We start from the raw sequence: 23,338 nt of genomic DNA on the forward strand, positions 1-23,338 counted from the left end.
TCTAAATCTACGGCTGGGCACCTCTACCTTAAAAGAACACACACCAGCATGGAAGCAAACATGGTCGACCACTGACTGCAGACTATGTGGACAAAAGGAAGAATCATTGTTGCACATACTTTGCATCTGCCCCTCTCTGAAAAACCTGAGATGCTACTTTCTCCTTCACTTATTTCGTTTTTTTAAAATCAGAACATGCCGCTCGGCTGTCATGCTAGCACTGAACAGCCAACAATTGCAGACAGCTTGTAGAGCCGCAAGATTCTGTCAAAAGTCATTGCAGATAATACAAAATACTGAGAAACACAATACTAAAGCTCTGAAGCCGGATGCGTGAATGTATAATGAACTAATTCACTGAATCCCCTCTCTCCTCTCACAAACAATCCAATTCCATGGATTATTAGAAAGTTTCCTTTTAACCATTTGAGACTTTGTACTCTTTTTAATTAATTTGTTTTATGTTACAACATTGTAAAGGTTTTAATTAACTAAATACAATAAAAAATATTTCATTCTTTCATTCTATAGTGAGTCCAACTAACTGTCGAACATACAGATGGGCTTAATGCTGTTAAATATTTTTTGGACCAACGTAACATAGTACTTAGACAACATAATGTCATGTTACTAAGAATGATACAACTGTGCTTATTGAATAACTACTTTCTGTTCAATAGAGAAATATACCAACAGGAAAGGGGTGTGGCTGTGGGGGCATGCTTCTCCCCAACCTACGCATGCTTGCATGTCGGGGGGTGGGAGGAGCATCTCCTCATGGGTACACATAGATCCAGATTTTCTGACTGCATATTGCACTTCTGGAGGTTTATAGATGACATTTGCATGGTATGGAGAGGGTCACCAGAATCTGCAAGGGAATTTGTGGATGTGATAAACGAGAATGATCTGAACCTCAAATTCACGTCCCAAATCAGTACAACCCACATTCAATTCCTTGATGTAGAAGTTTATGTCAATGAAAATAAACTTGAAACCAGGCTCCACAGGAAAAGCACTGCGGGTAACGCAATTTTAAATGCAAAAAGTGCCCATCCTTGCCATCTTATTAAAAGCATACCCTATGGCGCGTTCATCAGGATGCATAGGATATGTAGCTCTGAGTCTGAGCTGGAGGCCTGCCAAACGGAGGCATATAAAAGATTTCTGGCCCGTATCTATGCCCCTAAAGAACTAAAAGTCTAGGGAGAGAGCCAATAGTAAAAGCAGGGAGGAATGCCTGTCAGGCAACATTGACAATAAACAGTTAGTTGATAACCCAGATCTAGCTAAGGAAGAAGAAAGACTGTGCCTTATTACTACTTTTAACACCGAAGAAAGGAAGGTAAGGGGGATACTAAAAAGGCATTGGCAGCTGCTTAAAACTGATATCAGTCTAGTCCCACTGATACCAGACAAGCCATCTATCACCTTCAGGAGGGATCCCTCTATGAGGGATTCCTTTGTGAAATCTAGTCCTGAAGTAGGAAATGTGAAGAATTGGTTGTCCAACAAAACGGGCTTCCATCGGTGCATCTCGTGTAGGGCATGCAAATTTGGGCATCAATACTAGTGAATATTGCTCTGCATTTAACCCCAACCCAATCCAGATCAAAGGACTTTACACCTGCCGCACAGATTTTGCAGTTTATGTACTCGAAAGCACATGTAGGCTCAAGTATGTGGGCAGTACGAAGCTTCAAGCCTTTAACCGTATTCTCCAACACCTAAGGGCTATCGTGAATTTGGATGCAAATTATCCGGTTGCCGGCCACTTTGAATTGGTCCAGGCTAAAAACCTGAATGACTTGAAGTACTTTATAATCGATGCAGTACCCAAGAATATAAGAGGAGGCAACAGGGAGAGACAATTGAGACAGCTAGAGAGCAAATATATCATGTTATTAGATACGAGGATCCCTAATGGGATGAACACAGGGGAGGACTTACATAGTTTTCTATAGAACATCCATTAGTTTTACTGTTTCATTGTGTTCCTGCCGAAACCATAGGGTATAGTCTTGTCCACTCCTTGTTTGAAACTGTAATGCTGATAGTTCCATCCATTTCCGTATTTAGGGAACCCTTAACTGAGTCAACATTTAGGGCCAATACAAATACCCTCCCTTGCATCACTACATGTTTCTGGATACTGTGATCTCACTTTGTCATAACTTTTCCAACTGTAGTTTGCTCGATATAAATCTTGCATTTGCACTTTCAGAATGTAAATAATGAATTCCCAGTGTCTAGGAATTACTTACACATGTAGTGATTATCACTGTGATATGGATTGTGTAACTTAGAAACATTAAGACACTGTGTCGTTATTATCATTTGGATCTTGGTGTCCGTCTTGAGGTGTGTTTTTTTACAAAGAAAGTAGGAGTTTTTTTATGCGTTTTTCTAACTTGGTATTTTGATATGCCATTTTAATATCCTTTTATCCAAGAGTATTTTAGAAACAGGCATTTTTTGCACATTTGCACAATTTTTGCCCATGCACTTGCACTTCAGACTTATATGTATATATTTTTCTCACAGAATACATCAGGGCAAAATAGTACGCTACTAAGACAGTAGACATCAATTGTTTTGAATATGTACAGGACATGCAAATTAAATAGAGTGTGATATTACTCGGACAATTGAATAAGATAACATAAGGTTTATTGACCACATTTCTATGTCCATGAATAAGTAATAGGGGTAAGAAGGAGGTGTTTTAAAATCTTTTTAGCCTTCTATTTTTTCAATATTGCTTTATAGGTTATTTATCTATACATATCTATATTTGTATGTATTATTTATTGAGTTACCAAATGCAATATTTTAACATGTACCTGTCTTCCATGATTCTTTATGAGGTCTTGAGTATGTCTTCAATGTCTATACTTCTGATGATCTGTGTCGAACTCACTCACACTGTATTTAAGCACTTTATTGGCCCTTTCTTGCCATGTGATCAAGGCTCCGGTGACGTGGCCGAAACGTGTCATGCTGGTGGTAATGGGGAAATAAAACCACACAGAAAGCATTTGTTTGGCATCCGAGTGGTCTGTACCTGTTGGAAATTTCGGCGATTGAGGCTGATACACAGGACTTCTGGAATATATATATATATATATATATATATATATATATATATATATATATATATATATATATATATATATATATATATATATATATATATATATATATATATACACATACACTATCCAAAAGCCCGACTTGGAGGCATCATATTTCACCCAGTAGAATCTACACATTATTGTCCCAAAAATATGGGTAGCTGAGGATTTTATGCCCTAGCACATAAGGTTTTCTTACCCCCCAAACCTCAGGTGTAGGCTAAAAACATACATTTTCATCACAGTTCTGTGATGCAACTGTCTGGAATTACCTGGGAGCCACAACTTTTCTGCCACCCAATGTTCCCCCATGTCTCCTGATAAAAATGGTATCTCACTTGCATGGGTGGGTTTAGCGCCTAAGACAGAAAATGGCATAAACCACACCATGGATAGATCACATTTTTAGGGCTCGGACTCCTCCCCACTGTAAAGTGGGAGGAGTTTCGAGAACTAATGTTAAAGAAGAAAAAAAAGTATCTCCTAGGGCTTTTGCCGAGACAAATTCCACACATTCCTTTGCGTGTTCTGTCATCTGGCCAGTGATTCGTGTTCGTTGTGCTGTCGTTTTAATAGGCTTGAAGTGATAGGGTAAATGTAGTTTTGTTCCGCCATTTTGGGCATATTTCGTTTGTGCTCGCGCAAAGAAGTACATTAATTATAATTAGGAGCTGTCAGGGTGCCTCCGTAAGTGAATGCAGATGGCCGGGCGCGTTCACCATTCAGCAGCGCTCAGCGCGCAGCTGCTGCATGCCAGGCCGGGAAAGGGACCATAAAGTAACATCTCAGTAAAAACAGGAATAAGTGAGCCGCTGGTGTTATTCCTGCCCAGAGCACATCAGGACAGTTTCACAGCACGCTGGGGCCCTGTCCGCCATTTAACAGTTGGATAAACTTCTCCGGCAGGGTCACGCTTATTAAAAGTCGAGGAGGGAGTACAAATTACCTGCGGTGTGCAGGCCGCTGTGAAGCCAGATGTGGACGGAAGACCCCGCAGGGGGGGCCAGACTAGAGCGCGCCTTTGATCGCCGGCACGAATGACAGAAGACACCGCGGAAGCATATATATAATAACGTTATTTGTTTGTACCGTCTTCTTAACCCTGAGTTTTTGAAACGACCAGGCCGGCATCTGATCTCAGGCAGTGAACCCATTTCAGATGTAACCTCATATAAACAGTTTTCATGGGCGGGGTGAGGAAGGCAGCCAGTGATCGAGGCGAAAGCGCTTTCAAAAGTCGCAGCAAACTTTCCGGAAGCCCAGATCCTGCTGTTGTGAGAGCTTTTCTGTGTGATTTCCAAATGCGTTCTCCCTCACAGAAGGAATCCTTCCCCACCACAAACATTTAAACACATTCTTCGGCAGGGTTTCGGCTGCTGAGGGCGGCCTGCGCGCTGCAGGTAACAGCCTGCTCTTTGCTTTCCTGGTTTCGCTCTCACTGGGGACCCGAACCCACATCCCCTCGCATTGTGACCTTTCACCTCCTGCGTACCCCAGACCCACACAGTAGCTGGACCGTGTATGGACAAGGGTGCATTGTGATGGAGGAGAGCAGAAAGGTGGCTTTCAGTGTTTTTGGAATGTGTGGTTATGTGTGGAAGTATTTCAATAAACACTTTGAATCAAAGAAAAGTGAGGGTAACTTTCAAATACCCTTTGAAAATCTTTAAGTGCAGTTCCTGTACTTTTCTTGAAGAAAGGGCAGCCTTATAGGTTTTCTTTCCAGTAACTATTTTCTCCGTCAGGCTTCCGGCACCTCCGCCTATCTTTGCTGTTTCAAACTGCACTTTGACTTACTCAGACTAATAGGTGTGAAGAGAGAGTGATCTTTGTTTCCCCTGCTTTGCCTTTTTCATAAACCTTTCCACTAGCCCCTTGGTGCCCAGTATAGGTCCACAAAGGCATCCTCTTTGCCAGAAGTTCAGGGTATCCATGTAAAATAAATGTACATGTAGTGTATCCCAGTGAAACTCACCTACTTAAACCATGGCTATCTTATAATTCCGGTGTGAATCTGTCCCTCCTGGACGTATGTTGGACACTCCTGCTACACTAGTTTCATCTATTAACCTTGCAAGCTAGTCTTTTAGGTCAAGTTGGTGCTCTCATTTTCACTAATATGAAGAGTTCAATTTTTTGAGTGATGTCTTCTATCATCTGATTCCACCCAGCAGCAATATTGCCCTTAAGTACATCTGAAGTGCATTTCCCATTATCTTACTATACCCCAAAGCCCTCTTTCTGCCCTTCAGGGCATATTTTAATAGTATGGCTTTTCTTGTAGTTCCACCAAAGAGCACTTATACAGCCTATACGGGCATGTTTTGTTCTAAAAGTAAAACAGTTCAAAACTGCTCTAATTGGGTGGAACCAGATAGATCGATTACTCGTATGAGATTTTAGGTGACAAAGTATGTGGTGATGTCATTGACCTGTTGGTACATGGTCACAGAATCAATGATAAACCTAAGGGTATTGGTTTTTTTTTGGTTTCGTAATTGAGGCCAAGACCGAACTTTGCAAAAAACACAGGCTGTGAACACATTGTGTGTGTTTTAATGTTGCACTTCGTTGTAAATCCTTGACATACCTTTTTTTGCACTTTGGCTGCAGCTTGTATAAAGAGACTCGCCATCCTAAGTGTGCAATTCATTCCTTTCTTAGTTCGTCTCACCTCCTCCCTTCTTTTCTACTCTCCCCCCGCCCCTCCTATTTTCTTGCCATCGCTGGTTGCACTCTCTCCTCTCCGCTACTAGTAATACCCGATGCAGAGTGGCGGCGCAGAGTGGCGGCGCAGAGTGGCGGTGCGGAAGTGCAGAGTGCAGAGTGGCGGCGCAGAGTGGCGGTGCAGAGTGGCGGTGCGGAGGTGCAGAGTGCAGAGTGGCGGTGCAGAGTGGCGGTGCAGAGTGCAGAGTGGCGGTGCAGAGTGGCGGTGCAGAGTGGCGGTGCAGAGTGGCGGTGCAGAGTGCAGAGTGGCGGTGCAGAGTGGCGGTGCAGAGTGCAGAGTGGCGGTGCAGAGTGCAGAGTGGCGGTGCAGAGTGCAGAGTGGCGGTGCAGAGTGCAGAGTGGCGGTGCAGAATGCAGAGTGGCGGTGCAGAGTGGCGGTGCAGAGTGGCGGTGCAGAGTGGCGGTGCAGAGTGGCGGTGCAGAGGTGCAGAGTGGCGGTGCAGAGTGGCGGTGCAGAGGTGCAGAGTGGCGGTGCAGAGGTGCAGAGTGGCGGTGCAGAGTGGTGGTGCAGAGTGGTGCAGAGTGCAGAGTGGCGGTGCGGCGGTGCAGAGTGCAGAGTGGTGGTGCAGAGTGGTGGTGCAGAGTGGTGGTGCAGAGTGGCGGTGCAGAGTGGCGGTGCAGAGTGGCGGTGCAGAGTGGCGGTGCAGAGTGGCGGTGCAGAGTGGTGGCGCAGAGTGGCGGCGCAGAGTGGCGGCGCAGAATGGCGGCGCAGAGTGCAGAGTGGCGGTGCAGAGTGGCGGTGCAGAGTGGCGGTGCAGAGTGGCGGTGCAGAGTGGCGGTGCAGAGTGCAGAGTGCAGAGTGGCGGTGCAGAGTGGCGGTGCAGAGTGGCGGTGCAGAGTGGCGGTGCAGAGTGCAGGTGAGTGCAGAGTGGCGGTGCAGAGTGCAGGTGAGTGCAGAGTGGCGGTGCAGAGTGGCGGTGAGTGCAGAGTGGCGGTGAGTGCAGAGTGGCGGTGAGTGCAGAGTGGCGGTGAGTGCAGAGTGGCGGTGAGTGCAGAGTGGCGGTGAGTGCAGAGTGGCGGTGAGTGCAGAGTGGCGGTGAGTGCAGAGTGGCGGTGAGTGCAGAGTGGCGGTGAGTGCAGAGTGACGGTGAGTGCAGAGTGACGGTGAGTGCAGAGTGACGGTGAGTGCAGAGTGACGGTGAGTGCAGAGTGACGGTGAGCGCAGAGTGACGGTGAGCGCAGAGTGACGTTGAGCGCAGAGTGACGGTGAGCGCAGAGTGACGGTGAGCGCAGAGTGACGGTGAGCGCAGAGTGACGGTGAGCGCAGAGTGACGGTGAGCGCAGAGTGACGGTGAGCGCAGAGTGACGGTGAGCGCAGAGTGACGGTGAGCGCAGAGTGACGGTGAGCGCAGAGTGACGGTGAGCGCAGAGTGACGGTGAGCGCAGAGTGACGGTGAGCGCAGAGTGACGGTGAGCGCAGAGTGACAGTGAGCGCAGAGTGACAGTGAGCGCAGAGTGACAGTGAGCGCAGAGTGACAGTGAGCGCAGAGTGACAGTGAGCGCAGAGTGACAGTGAGCGCAGAGTGACAGTGAGCGCAGAGTGACAGTGAGCGCAGAGTGACTGCAGAGACAGTGTGTCAGGGTGCACATTGTGTGAGTGTGCAGAATGAGTGTGCAGGGTAAACAGTGTGTGACTATGCAGGGTGACATTGGGAGTGTGCGGGTGAGCAGTGTGTGAATGTTACGGGGCAGTGTGTGAGTGTGCAGAAAACACCACACACACATAACGCACACACAAACCACACACCTCAGTCTCTCAACACCACACACTTGTCACCACCCAACACAACACAGTCACCACCACACTCACTCCCCAGGCTCACCCCCACAGACTCACCAGCACACACTCACCAGCACACAGAAAACAACACACACAACAACACACCCCCAGCCGTCAATGAATGCTTTCACCATGCACAAACACCAACAACCATCATCCATCTGTGCACGCTTTTACCAAGCACACACCCACCAGCCGTCAGTGCACCCTTCCACCAGGCACACACACCTCCAGCCGGCAGTGCACTTTTCCACCAAGCAATCGCAGTATGGTACACTTTACTTTTAAACATATTCATATAAAGCACAGCATGCCACCATTGGTAAAATTACAATTCAACCAACATACTTCCACTACACACCACATGCACACACTCCATAACACATGGCAAAAAGACATTGGCATTTACAATACCATTAGCTCAAACTCAAATAAATCCGAGCCCGATTGCATTTCTAATGCTTGTTCCTCTTAAAACCAACCCTGTTTGTGCCATTTGGGTAGCTGTAGAATATGGCCTCTAGCTCACTGGGCACCTAGGGAAACATACCAATCCTAGACATTTCTGAAAACTAGACAACCCGGGGAGTCCAGTGTAGGGTAATGAAATTCCCACCAGGTTGTCTTACCCAGACACCCTTGTAAACCTCAAACTTTGCCTGAAAATACACATTTTCCTCACATTTCTGCGAGTGAAAGTTCTAGAATCTGTGGGAGGGTTGAATTTCCTCTCACCTCAATGTTTTTCGTTTAAAATAAAACATTACATGTGTGGATCGCCTTAGACCCCGCATATGGAAAGGTCCCAAAATGCAACATGGACAGATCCCATTTTTCCTCTCAAAATGGACCCTTTTTTTTACATTTAGGTAGCTGTATATTTTGGGCCCTGCACCAAGAGAATCCTACCAATCAAGACATTTCTGAAAACGAGACACCCAGGCGATTCCAGCATGTGGTGACTTGTGTGGCTCTCACCCGGAAGCTCTTGCAAGCTGCAAACCTTGAATAAAAAAACAAACATTTTCTTCACATTTCTCGCGGGGACTCTCATTGACCTTGATTGGATCCGTTCCTGTCGCAGGCACTGGGCCCAGACGCACAAGTAGGAACATGTTTTTATCGTAACAAGAGGGGGAGAGCTGGATGGTAGTAATTTTCGGGATCCCCGTGGTTTCTGGAAGTTTGTCACAGAAAAGCAAGAAAATTCTGTGGTTTTTTTAGGCAGCGTTTGAGGTATGGAGAGCATTGTGGGTAAGGAGATGTCATTATATCTGTCAATGAAAAGTTTTCTTGAGATGTCTGTGCCTGATCGCCAGGTGGCGGCCTACCCAAGCGCAAAAAGTGAGCCATTCAGTACTGCAAGTGGGATGAAATTGGAATTTAGCCCCACTCTCCTGGTTCATATGTAAAAACAGCACGCAAAGGAAAAAATGTCCTCTTGCCTGCCATTGGAATGGGGATGTCTTAGTCTGCAGGTAAGCAGAAAGACTGTTAAGGCTTTAGGGGTGATGGTGAGCCTTATGTCATGGTCCAGAGCCCACTCCATTATATATAAAATGGGATTGTTGCCTCCCTTCCAGCACATGCCATCGGCACAAATTGGGCGAAACCTCCCTCTCCACCCTTGGGAGGACAAAATACTTGTTTTCCAACTTTTGAGGTGGATGTGTGGCCAAGTGTCAGAGTGCAACGCCTACATCCCTTTCTTCTGCCCCAAATGCAAAATCCTAATTGTTGAAAGAAATTAGGGGTAATCACACCCACTTTTTGGAGGCTTTGGAGCACACGACCTTGCCGAAGGGATTGCTACAACTGCTAAATATCGCTGGTGTCTAGTCATTGGATCGCTGCCTGGTAATCACCCTCCGGCGGCTTGCCCCAAGCAGGAATCCACTGGGTAGATACCTTTGGAAAGAAACTTCCCTTTCCAACATTACTTCCCCAACTCAATCAGTGGAAAATAAAGTTTAATATGGTAAACATCATTATTTTCCGTATACAAATTGGCAGCCACCATTATGATCCCTTAAAAGGCACAATCTTTTCCCAGAAAAAAGAAAAGTTCTAGTTGATAAAAAAACAGTGGACAACAAACAGTTGCTACAAATCTTTGTAAAGATCAGGCCTCTGCGGCCAGCCATCAATGCCCATGGCCAAAGGATTTGCACAGCTGGTGTTGGTCGTCTGTGGTGGGTTGAGGGCTAGACTAGACTGACGGCTAGTCCTCGTGACCCATTCTTAGTGCAGCAAAGACTTGGCTGCCTGTGGAGGGTGGGTGCTGTGCCGAATTTGTATGTGGCAGGTGAAAAACGTGCATAAAAATGACAATATATATTTACTGAAAAAATAGTTAAAAGCTAATTATTTTTGGGCAAATTCAAAGTGAAAGCTCCCTACAAATTGGCTGTTCGATTATGGTAACACAAACTGTAAATCATGCTGCGAGTTGTGCTCCATTTAGTCTCCAGGTTGCTACTGCCACAGGATAAAAATGCTGGCTGCCAAGAACAAAACCTGATTGGTGTTTCTGCTGCTGTACTACTTTGTTCAGGGATCTGTTTCTCATTATTGATGTTACAGCCAGATATTGTGGCAATTAACAGTGACGTAATCATTTCGCGTTGGTCTATTTCTTGGGCCACTACTTGATTGCCCTTTAATTGGGCGTCGAGGTCTTGCCAGTTTTTGCCTTTTGACTTCATTCTGCTGTCTTATGTCTAACAGGTCTGTTTATATAGGGGTGTACACTTACAGGTCCTTTTCTTTTGACTTGCTGAGTTGTGAGAATTTTAGATTGTGTACAATGTTTTTTGAGGTGTGTAATTAAAGAGTCCCCTCTCCCTCTTCTTATGTCTACCAGGTTTCTTTTTAAATACACCCTATGAACTTTTGCTTCTTACTTATAAATATAATTTTCTGCAACTTAGACGTTAAAAGTATTTGCCTGACCTTTCAAATTAAATATCTGTAAGTGAGGTGAGATTGTCGGATTTTCTTAACATATTGGCAGGCTTTACTTTTGGGCCATAACACCATCCTTGCACATATGAGATATGACCTGTCTTTAGGACAACTTTGTTGGCTTGAACAAAAGTGGACCATGAATTCCCTGCGGCGACCACAAGATAAAGTGCAAGTCCTCCAGCAAGCTTGTTATTTATTGGTGGAGCATTGGGAGCTTGTGATGATTGCAAGAGACTGCATTACTCTGATACTGGGACCGTGCAGGGCATGAATAGCCCCATAGCCTCTTATTTCGTACGTTTGTTTATTCTTACTCATACTCCATGTTGTTTATCGTTTTATTTTCATTCTGTCCGCCCCCCCTTAAGATGAATCTGGAGATGAAGAGCCTACCTCTCAGTCTGATAAGACTGAACTGAACACTACGCTACGCACACTTTCCAGCAAAGTAGAAGACCTCAGTACCTGTAATGACTTAATTGCAAAGCATGGGACAGCATTGCAGCGCTCTCTGAGTGAACTTGAGTCCCTAAAGCTCCCTGCAGAGAGCAATGAGAAGATGAAACAGGTCAACGAACGAGCGACACTCTTCCGCATCACGTCCAACGCCATGATAAATGTGAGTATAACCAGCACCATTCTTCATTATTGTAATGTGTTGGAAAAGAGTTCAAAGCTGTGACAGATTTTTATCCATACCATTGTTCTTCGTGTGCAGTTAGAGTACGAATTGCATTCCATTACTCGCCACTGCTTCATTCCAGTTGAGTGGCAGAACAGTATAGAGCCAGCCAGTCAAAGTGCATGAATCAGGATTTGACATGCATAACCAGATAAGTGCAACAGTACATAACCAAGGCTGATTCATTGCAGGAGAAGCAAAGAGTGCCACATTACTTTGTGTTACCGATTTATCCATGTCATTGGTATCATCAGTTCCACATGGAATAATTCATGCACCCCAAAACCGAGCAAGTTATCAATTCGCTCAGCACAACTGGGACGCTGTCAACGCGCTAACTGTCTGCAGTGTGAAGGAATGCTTCATATGTGTATGCTGCAACTGTCTTAACTGTTGAAATTGTAAAGAATAAGAGTTCAAAGCTTACCTTATCTGCACCATTCTACTTCAGAGTAGTGACTGCATTCCATTTTCTGGTTCAACATTTGAAAACATAATTTTCTGCCAGACGACAATCAAGTCAAATCATTGCCAGAGATTAGTGTAGCCGCACTAATCTCTGGCAAGGATTTCATTAGCACTTGACACCGCCCTGCCCCTACCACCATCCCCACACTCATCAGGCGTTCCATCACTGGCCCTCAAAAGAGGTGTAATACAGCATGCATATTAACGTGAGGCTACATAGAAAGCACACATTGATCAAAGCTAATTAGCTCTTCGAGTACCTTGAGCATGCACCAGGTTTCTATTTTTTTCTATTTCAACTTATATAGCGCATTATCACCCCAAGGTCTCTAAGCGCTTGTACAGGAGAAAGAGAAACCGCCTCTACAGAAACAGCTGGTGACTTTACAGCCCTCCCCATGCTTCCCGGAAAAGAATGGTTTTTAGCATTCGACGGAAAGACAATAGGTTGGGCTCCTTGCGAAGATCCGTTGGTAATTTATTCCACGCTGCAGGAAGTAAAGTGGAAAAAGCACGCCCTCCCACAGTGGATAGGCGAAAGCGAGGATTGTTCAAGAGGGTGGCATCAGAGGACCGCAGCGCTCTACTCGGGACATAACTAGATAATCTAGTTTTAATGTACCTGGGCGCATTCCCGTAGAGTGCCTTATGTGTAATACACAGACCCTTAAACAGTGCCCTCTGTTTAACGGGAAGCCAATGCAACTGACGCAGGAGAGGTGAAGCATGCGTTTTCCTAGGCTTCTTAAAGATGGAGGGAAATCCAGACCAACATGGAAAACCGTGAGACGATGGAACTCCATAAATGAGGAAGCATTGGTTGGAAGCTTGCGCAATTATACGGCACCAACCATTGGGGATGATAATATAGAGGTCACTTGTAAGAAGGTGGTGGATCACTAGGTCAGACTACATCTACCAGGTGCCCATTCCCCTCATACAACATGGCTAGCAGCTTTCACCCCTGACTGCAGGTAGGGGCAGGGCCAGAGTGCATTCCAGACGTGTGTCAAATTTGAACTGTTTTGACTGTAGGTGTAAGGCTCTAGACTACTACCCTAGTTTGAACACTAAGTTTACATCCTATAAGGAATCATTTCTCGTTTTAGGAGGCTCCTAAGACTAATACACTTCATCGCCCTGCAAATCAATACATCTCTTCCTACCATCCATTAATGAGAGCCGTGCCTAAATGACTGACCTGTAGCAATTCACTGCCCTATAATCCAAACGTTTTTCAAAATTTGTACAAATGAATTAACTATATAATCTACAGCAGCCCGCTACCGGCCCAAAATTCTGCTCCGTGCACTTTCTAAATCTCTCTATATTCTATTGGTCTCTGTAGCCCAAGACTCCTAAAGGAGTTCTCCAGCTTTCCCTTTATAATTCTCAGATCTCCTGATATTTTCCACACAAGAAAATTCAGACCCCCTGTTTCTACCAATTGGTTCCCTGCCTAACCTACCTTTCTACACTGGTATTAAGAATGGTTCCTCGATTCCATTGTGCCTGAAATTCTCGTCTTAGATACCTAAAATGGAGTAACCAGTATCATCTAACATCTCTCTTACCTCACGTTCTTCAACACTGTGTCATTGCAAAAGGAACAGACTTTTAGGCCATCATCTCTGACCAAACCTGTTGAAATGCATCAACTGCTGCAGTCATGTGATTTGACTGAAATAAGTCTGTCTGAAAAGTCTGCCTGCTCACAAATAAATCTACTTTGTCGCCCTCACAGCTTCACAATTCTCTTGAAACATGGTCTATTTAATATGTAATTGTTATCTGTCGAGTAGCTTCAATTCTATTTTGCCATAATGTTCTCTAGACCTGGTAAATAGTCTGCTTTCCATGAATTCTTGTGTTCCAGACAGATATGCAATAAGTCATATGCCAATTTTGCCAACTGCCTTGACTGCTCTTTTTACTAGAGTTTTCTAATTACAGATTCCACACCGGAGAATATTACCCAGGCATCAGACTCGATCCAGAAAACCTTGAACTGTACCGCTGCACACCAGTAGGCAGTGTCGGTCAGGTTGGCGTCAGAAGTGACGTCATTGTGCCCATATAGGCACCATCACAACGTGCTCACATCAGTTCTTTTCATTTCGTGCCAACAGTGGATCTGGAAAGCTACCTCTGTTATTTTTTGACCAACATTTTTGGACTTTTTGTTGAGATTCTTTGAGGTTTGCTCTCCGTGTGCTAGGGTATGTCCCCTGCAAAAACATCTGGGCTCAAGCTTTACAGTGATTACCAAAGCCAGATGTCTCTTTCCAGCCCCCACTTGTTTGTCTTTGGTGCCTGGGGCCGAGCAATGGCTCCAAGGACTGCGCGGTGTGCAAGCCGATGCATTCAAAGGCAATTCGGGAGCTGTCTATGAAGCTCCTGGTGGCGTGGCCAAAGAAATCTCTATGTGGCTTAGCCAATGAAAGCTCTGCACTGTTTCTGGGTATGTTCTCGACCTCACGAGCAATCATCTTCCAGCTTCTAGACTTCCGTGTTGAAATCTGGTAAGTAAAAGAAGCACAAGAAGTCATTGAAGCGTTCTTCAGCTTCACCCATTTGACCCTATGTTTTTATGCCCCACTTCTGCACTCCATTGTTCGTGGCCTGCTCCGCACTACCCGGAGTTTCCCAGCGCTGTAGCAACGCCCATCCAAGTAAAAAAATGACACCCCCTTTGCTCCACCAACGCGCTCTGGTGAGCCTTCGGACCCCGCAGAGCCGAGAGGTGCACCTTCTGGGTTTCTGTTGTGAGGGCAGGGTTACTGCCAGATCTCTTGGGCTTTCTTTATCGATACAGTAGTCCTTTCACCGCTGCCGCAAACGTGAAGAGGGCAACTTTGGGTACCCGGTCCTGCAGCCTGCCCAGTCCTTTTGGGTACTGGGCCGCAGAGACCACAAAGGAAACAGGAGCAAGTACCAGCGTGCTGCCCAGACCCCTGCCCCTTCGACTGCTACAGCCTCCAAGGCTCTTCAGTGTGTCCTCCATCCAACACAGCTATCCAGTTGGAGGCAGAATCAGCCACCAGCTTCCTCACTGCTTGGTGATTACATCTGACAAGTGAGTGCTTCAGATGGCACGGAAGGTGTATGTCCTACCGTTTTTTGGAAAGGCCTCAGCTACCATCCCAAGAATGGCTGATGCAGGGTTCTTTCTCCTTACTCCATCTGGGCTTGCAGGCTCTTTTGGCCAAAGAGCCATTGAGAGGGTGCCTTCACCAGAAGGAGGGCATGGGGGTTATTCCCGCTACTTTCAAGTGCTGAAAAAGGATGGAGGTTTTCGCCTTATTTCAGATCTGCACCTTCTCAAGTACTTTCTGAGGAAGGAGAGATCCAAGATGCTCATGCTGGCTCTGGTTCTGTCTGCTCAGGATCATGGAGACTGGATGGTAGTGCTGAACCTCCTTGACACATGTTTCCACGTCGCCGTCCTGCTAGCCAACATGTGTTACCTGAGGTTCCCAGTGGGCTTCAAGTACCAGTTTGATGTACTTCCCTTCGGCCTCATCAACGCACCTTGGGTGTTCACATTAGTGTTTGACCTTGGTTGCAGCACATCTGGGAAGGTCAGGCTTCCAGTCTTTCCCCTACCTCGATGACCTACTGTTGAAGGTGGGCTTGTCCAAGGGAACTGATGCCCACCTTCAGACTGAGCTGAAACTTCTGCATTTGCTGGGGTGCACTATCAAAATGCAGAGTTCACACTTTACTCCCTCTTAGACTCTCCCTACCATCTGAGCCAATCTGGATACAGTTCAGTTCTGTGCTTATCCTCTGTACTGGCGAGTCCAGGATATTCATGCTATGGCTCCTATGTTTCGATCTCTAGCGTAGATTTCCATGAGACCGTTTTGAGGTTTCTAAGTCTTGTGGCCTCCTGCGTCCTGTTGGTAAAGCATGTCCCATGGCGTATGCGGGATCATCGTTGGGATCTTAAATCCCAGTGGGTGCAGCATCAGAGGAATCTTTCTGCTGTGGCCAGAAATTGGAAGGAACTGCGAAATATTTGTTGTGGTGCCTGCTGAACTGCAATTCAGACAGCCGCCGACCCCTTTTTCTTCTTCACCCAAAGCTCACAGTTGTGACAGATGCATCGTTTGTGGGTTGGGTCAGCCACCTGGAAGAGGGGGTGATCAGAAAAACGTGATCTGGTGTGGAGTCTCAGCTCAACATCAATCTGTTGGAGTTGAGGGCTATTTGCTTGACATTAAAAGCTGTTAATCAAAGTGCAAGTGGTTCAGGTGTTCACAACAACACAACTGCCATTGGTATTGCAACAATCAAGGCTGGGTGAGGTTCTCGACCCTGTGCCAGGAGACACTGTGTCGCTGGACTTGGATAGAGTACCAGGACATTTTCCTGGTCATGTAGCACCTGAAGGGATCTTTGCACGTCAGGGCGAATGAAGTCAATCTCTGATGCCTCGTAGATTACGAACAGTGTCTACATCCAAAGGCGGTGCAACGTTTCTTCCGAGACAGGGGAGAACCTTGGCTCAATCTATTTCGCTGCTACAGAAAATGCGCAATGTCAGCACGGTTGCATGCTGTAGTTTACAAAGGGGCTCTCACTCGAAGACACGTACCGCCTCAAGCGGACCTCAGGACTCCTGTATGCCTTTCTGCCCATACAGTCCTGCCCAAAGTTCTCAAGACGAAAAGACCGATCATGCCCAAGTCATTCTAGTGGCTCCAAATAGGGCACAAGGAGTTTTGTATCCCTAACTTCTGAGCATGAACATCTGTCCTCCGGTCAAAGTGCTTCTTTGGGAGGATCTTCTGCCACAGCAACAGGGCAACGTCCTGCACCTGAACCTGCACTCTCCACCTTCATGCCTCGAGACTGAGTGGTGACAGTGTGGAGTTTTCGATCCCCCTCCTGAACTTTGTGATGTCATCTTGGAAGCTAGGGATTCATCAACCCTGGCCTCTCAAGAGTTATTTGTCTGCTATTTTGGCTTTTTGCGGCTGCCAGGGCCAACCCTTCCTGTTCCAGGTTGTGACTCATTTTTTGAAAGATTTACCACACTTATTCCCGCCTACTCAGTTTATTATGCCCCAATGGGATCTTAATTGTTTCCTTACTTACCTTGTGAGCTCTCTTGCATCCCCTGCATACCTGCTCTTCGTGTCTTTTTATTATCAAAACTATTTTCCTGTTGGCTATTACATCGGGCATGGGGTCAGTGAGCTTCAGGCTCTGTTGGTTCACACTCCATACACCAAATTCTTGTGACAAACACGTCCTTCGGACGCGTGCCTCTTTCCTCCCGTAGATGGTCCCTTCTTTTCATTTTGGCCAGATCATCACTGTGGAGAAGTGTGGCTCACTGGGTGGAGAAGTGTGGCTCACTGGTTAGAGCGGCAGACTCTGAAGCAAAGATCAGGCCCAGGACCAGGGTTCAAGTCCCGACGCGGCAGGGTCTTGGGCTCAATGTCCGCAGACTCGATAATTCTCGCCTCGGCGCCTACTCTAATCATGGGTCCCACGCTGCAACTCTGGGCAATAGCTTGCTTAATCTCCAGAACGGCCCCTACAACACTGGGATGCCTGGCTTCACCTTGGGGGTGCCCAGGAGGGGCATCTCACAGGGAGAGCCAGGAAGGGTTCCACAGTGTTATACAGCGCCGGGACGCCCCGTTGGGGCAGCTGTGCGCTCTACAAAATACACTACATTTACATTTACTCTGCCTACTGTCTGTGCTCCTTCCAAGGAGGAGGATAGACTCAATCATTTGTATTCTAGGAGATCTCCCGCTTTTTACGTTGGTCTATATTGATTGAACCAAAGACCATCAGTAGATGATCAACTAGTTAACCGAAGTGAGAAGGGCAAGGGCGTTGAAAAATGGACCATCTCCTGATGGATAGTACTGTGCAAATAAAGTACTATGCAAACCCCTAAGAGCTTGCAGGTTCACTCCACTAGGGCCAAGACCAACCACTACTGCATTAGCTCGCAGGGCACATGTCCTGGATTTGTGCCACATGGACATCCCACCACATGTTCGCAAAGCACTGCTGCATGGACAGTCAGGTCTGTCGTGATGGACATTTGCCTGTTCAGTCCTCTGAGACTTTTTGGTCTAAGCAAGCCTGCAGTCAGAGCTCCAGGGAAGTATTGCTTGCATATCTATTCTAATGTGAAGAATCTGCCTTATCAGTAGAAAAAGTTGTTTTAGTAAGGTCTTTTCTGGTAGAGACGCTAAAACCACAGATTCCTCACTGACCTACCCATTGTCCCTGCTCTGCGAACGGGGCTCTTCACCCCAGAAAGTCCTGTTATATACTGCACACTGGTCAAAACAGTAACTTTTTTTTTTGTAAAAGATTTTTATTGAAGTTCCTTGGGTCGTAAAATCGGAACAGGCACAGTTTAGAACCACATAAACAGTTGGCGCAAAATAAAATCATATAAACAGAAAACCCAAGATTTTAGACTAGGTACATTAATCTATAATTACTCAAAATAAGATCTCCAAATTTTTTCAAACTTCCTCGTCCCTCCAATTTGTTTTGCATATAATAATTCACTTTTTCTAACATTCTTCATTTTTTGAAGCCATGCGTGGAGCAAAGGAACCTGTGTTAATTTCCAATTCTGTAATAACAAAGATCTTGCCACTGCCATTACAATATATAATAATTTAACCATATGATTCACTAGTTCAAGCTCGAAATCATAACCAAACAGAATTAATTTAACATTATAAGTAACATGAATCTCACAGTAAGTTTGCAAAAATGAAAAAATCTCATTCCAAAAGGGTACAATTTTAGGACAATGAGCTATAATATTAGACCAATTGGCTGGAATATATTGCTTACATCTAAAGCAGTTGGCAGAGATATTAGAGTACATTTTTGAAATGACAGCCGGGGTACGATAAAGAAGCCATTTACTAAAAAATAGCATTCTTCTCCAGTTAGAACCACGCAACACACTAAAATTCAATTTATTTATACTCTTCCAGGTATTAACAGGTAGAGCATGGTTCTCGTGTTCTTGCCATTTTTTAATGGCTTTCAAACTCAAATCCACCTCAATATAATGAGCTAAACAACGTTTCCATTCCCCCGGCTTCCTAATCCGCTCAATCAAAAACAAATCTCCCATAACGGACTAGTGAAACCGATATGCCTAGGATCCAATTGTTCCAACATGCTATAAATCATAATATAAGAACCCATTAACAAAAAGTTCCCCACAATTAAATGTTGCATCTCTCCCGGAGTTAACCAAGCTTCTTCCTTCAGAAAATCTGCTAAGGTATTGAATCCAACACGATCCCACTGCATTAAAATGTCAGATCCGATTTTAATCCCTATGTAAATAAAAGCATACATTAAGGGAGTCCTGGAATGAAACTGCAGGAGAGAATATCTTTTAAGAATAGCATCTCGTCGTTTGAAAAACCAATTCATAATCTTATATCGGACGAGTTTCGGGGATTTCGGGACTTGCAGAGGAGAGGGAATTTGAGCCTCATAGCAAATTTGATCATAAAAGAAGTTGATGAATAAATGTGGACTATGTATTCCATTTTTAAATCGCTCTATATATTGAGCAAAATATGCGCTATAATAATCTTTGATGTTTGGTAACGAACGACCTCCATTTTCGGTATCTGCATAAAGTGTCCTTATTGCTAAACGGGGAGTCTTTTTAGCCCATATAAACCCTGAAAACAAAGATTCTACTTTAGAGAAAAAAGCGCCAGTCAAATGACATGGGATGGTTGAAAATAAAAAATTAAAAAGCGGGAGAATGGACATTTTGATCAAGGCCACACGGCTCAAGATTGTAAGTGGTAATGGATTCCATCTAATAAACATGGACTGAACCTTCCGAGGAAGAGGGTCAAAATTAAGTTTATATAAATCGGAGACGGAAGCTGAGAACATGACCCCCAAATACCTCTTAGGTCTTGAATTGATACAGCCAGCTAAATCTGGATGTAGCTCTAAATCAGAGCCCCCACTGACTAATATTTCAGTCTTCTTTTTATTGATCCGATAGCCGCCTAAGGCTTCGAATTCTTCAAAAAGCTGCAAAGCAGAAGTCTGAGATTGAATGTCCGGCTTAATTAATAGCATAATATCGTCAGCATACAGTTTAATTTTGGCCATAGAGGTAATCGGAGGAGTAATATTCTCAGAGTTACGGATTGCTACAGCTAACGGTTCAATAAAGAAAGCAAAAAGGATAGGAGACAGAGGGCACCCTTGCCTGGTGCCTCGCTGAACCAACACTGTGCCTACTATCACAGAATTAATGATTATATTGGCTTTAGCACCCGTGTATACATTTTAAATTAAACTAATAATTAGTGAGGGAGTTCCAAAGTGCTCTAAAATATCAAATAATGTTGTCCAGACCACCAAATTAAAAGCTTTTTCTGCGTCCAACAGTAAAACTAAAGCAGAAATCTTTTTAACCTGAAAATAATCTAAGGCTTCAATCAAAAAGTGGGTATTGGTAGCTAATTGACGGCCCGCAATAAAGCCGTTTTGATCGTGATGGATAAGTTCCGCCGCAATGGTATTAAAACGCATTGATAATAATTTGGTAGTGATCTTATAATCGGTGTTGAGTAATGTAATCGGTCTGTATGAGTTAGGGTCTTTAGGATCTTTACCCTTCTTCAGGAAGCTCACAACTGTACCCACACCGAAAGAATCAGGGATTTGCCCTCCATCCAGCATAGAATTTAATAATTGAAGTAATAAGTCCGAAAAAGAACTAAAAAAGGCTTTAAAGAATTCCGCTGGTAGGCCATCAGGGCCACAAGCTTTCCCAGTTGGTAAGTTATTAACCACCAATTCATTTCATTTCATTTCATTGTCGTTTATTTCGGTTAAACAACCTTAAAAGAATACAGTACAATACAATTTTAAAACATTACAGTACAATATACATATCAACACAGTCCCGGGTTAAAATTAAGAGGAAACTAGCAGCAGGTCCTTCGTAGTTAGATTAGCACACATTGAGGAACACATGATAGATGACAATTTTTTTTAAAAGTACTATAAAAACAGGGCACCAGGTACACTATGATCAGGCCAATTCATATTATCATTATTCTAGTTTAAGTCACTCTATTGAAGTGCAAAATAAATCTAAATCAAATTCAATTACATGCACCACTTAATAGTAATATTATCAGGCCAATTGCGTTTATAGTTACATATTGCACACACGTTCCAACGGGCATTACATATAGACAATTAGTTCGGATAGACTAGAGTACAATCAGGGTGCATTTCAGCTGCTATACTGCAATCATACCAACTATTCTGGTTACATTTTATAGCCATTTCTCTTCCTGACTATCGCTACTGATAGGAGGAAGCATCTCAAACTAAATACTATTGGGTGTGCAGTATCTCCTTTAAAGACCCAAGAGTTGGCATATGGGTTTTAGCCATTTTTTCCTTGCCTGGAAATAAGCGGGGCATATAAATAGTACATGGGACTCATCTTCCCTTAGGCCCATTTCACATAATTCGCATAAATCAGGTCCAGTACTACCTCTTGGTCCTTTATTACAGTGCCATTTCGAAGTCCTAGATTTAATTTGAAGGGCACTATAGCGACATTTTAGATATAACGATTTGGCCATAGGTGGGTAAATTTCGTCCATCGAGGATTCTAATTTCATGTCCATTTTTAGTTCAAAGAACCTGAGGGTCAAAGTCCCTAGGTTGGAATTTCCCAACACAGAGTCTTTGACATATTCCCAATACCTATTCTTAAGCAGTTTCTTAGAATTATTGGTAATCGAATCCAGGTCTGACCAAAAGCTACTTAACCCCAGTTTTGTAAACCACTTTTCAATGTAGGCCAGCCATGCTAAGCGTGTGGAATTTTTTATTACCATTATCTCTTTTAACGCCTCTCTATAGTCCGCTAGCTCATCAGTGGACCAAAGACGAACCCAGTATAACAGTGGGCGCAATGCAGCGTGGTCATCTGTTCGGCGGAAATTAAGGTCCCATAAAACCGGGGTAAGGGGAGTAGAGGCAGGTACACCTAAAAGCTGTCTAATAAATTTATTTTCCTGAACTAAGAACGTGCTTTTCGAAACATGTCCCCAAAGTTCTGCACCATAAAGGGAGGCAGATTGTGCTTTGTATTTGAACAAACTAATTGCTGGAGAGACTGATTTATAGTAACTATTTTTATGTTTCCTCAAAATAGGGGCTTGATTCTGAATTAGTCTGATCTTTGAGGTTTCTAGTTGGGATTTCCATGATATTTTGCTATCTAGAGTGATACCCAGGTACTTAAAACTTGGGACTTCTTCAATTTTTTCATTATTTATGGTAAAGATTTTATTAAAACCTTTATGTGGGTTGATTGTCATGACCTTAGTTTTGGACGAATTAATTTCGAGCTTCTTGTCCAGACAATACAGCCTAAATTTATTAAGAAGGTTCTGAAGTCCTTTGGAAGGAAGCTCACAACTGTACCCACACCGAAAGAATCAGGGATTTGCCCTCCATCCAGCATAAAATTTAATAATTGAAGTAATAAGTCCGAAAAAGAACTAAAAAAGGCTTTAAAGAATTCCGCTGGTAGGCCGTCAGGGCCACAAGCTTTCCCAGTTGGTAAGTTATTAACCACCAATTCTAATTCGTCCTTAGAAAATGGGCGCATCATTGATCCACTTGGGCAAGAAAAGGCAGTTCATATCAGCCTAAAAAATCAGAAAGCTTTGAATAATTATATTTTGATGTTTGCTATATATCTGTTGATAATGAGAGCATCATAGTGCCAATTGCTGCAGACTGTGATGTCTCTATATATGTAGTAGGACATTTTACAGAACGGATCTGATTTGCGGCGGGTTGTTCTTTCGCCTGCCAGGCTAAGAGTTTACCCCCTCCAACAACCTTTGCGCCTGGAACCCAATCACCACTGAAGACACCCCATTTGCCTGATGAACTCCATCCGCTCAGGATCGCCAAACGACCCATGTCCCCACCACATTTTCAACAAAGCAGACTCCATTATCGCACCCCATCTCCGAGACGTCATCAACTGCTCCCTCAACTCCGCTACCTTCCCGGAAAGCTGGAAACATGCTGAACTCAGCGCCCTCCTGAAGAAACCCACAGCAGACCCCACTGAACTTAAGAACTACCGCCCCATCTTGCTCCTCCCATTCCCTGCCAAAGTCATTGAGAAAGCCGTCAACAGTCAGCTTGCCGCCTTCCTCGAATCCAACAAATCCCTCGACCCTTCACAGTCCGGCTTCCGAGCCAAACACAGCACCGAGACCGCCCTCATCGCAGCAACAGACGACATTCGAACACTACTGGACAACGGAGAAACAGCTGCCCTCATCCTAATTGACCTCTCCGCAGCCTTCAACACAGTCTGTCATAGCACCCTTATAGAACGCCTCAACAACGTCGGAATACAAGGAAAAGCATTGGACTGGATCATCTCGTTCCTCGCCGGAAGAACCCAGAGAGTCCGCCTCCCCCCTTTTAGATCAAAGGCCACCGAAGTCATCTGCGGCCTACCACAAGGATCATCACTCAGTCCCACCCTCT

At 44.7% G+C, this 23,338-nt stretch overlaps 1 protein-coding gene across 1 annotated transcript in view; it reads left to right on the forward strand.

The window, feature by feature from the left end:
• Window positions 1-23,338, forward strand: part of OSBP (oxysterol binding protein) — a 442,669-nt gene that overhangs the window by 200,966 nt on the left and 218,365 nt on the right. The window contains exon 3 of the mRNA XM_086953078.1: window positions 10,977-11,227. Within this exon, the coding sequence (XP_086809204.1) occupies window positions 10,977-11,227 (251 nt within the window). The remainder of the gene's footprint in view (window positions 1-10,976; window positions 11,228-23,338) is intronic.

The sequence above is a fragment of the Lissotriton vulgaris genome, chromosome 1_2, assembly GCF_964263255.1.
Source record: "Lissotriton vulgaris chromosome 1_2, aLisVul1.2, whole genome shotgun sequence".
NCBI lineage: Eukaryota > Metazoa > Chordata > Amphibia > Caudata > Salamandridae > Lissotriton > Lissotriton vulgaris.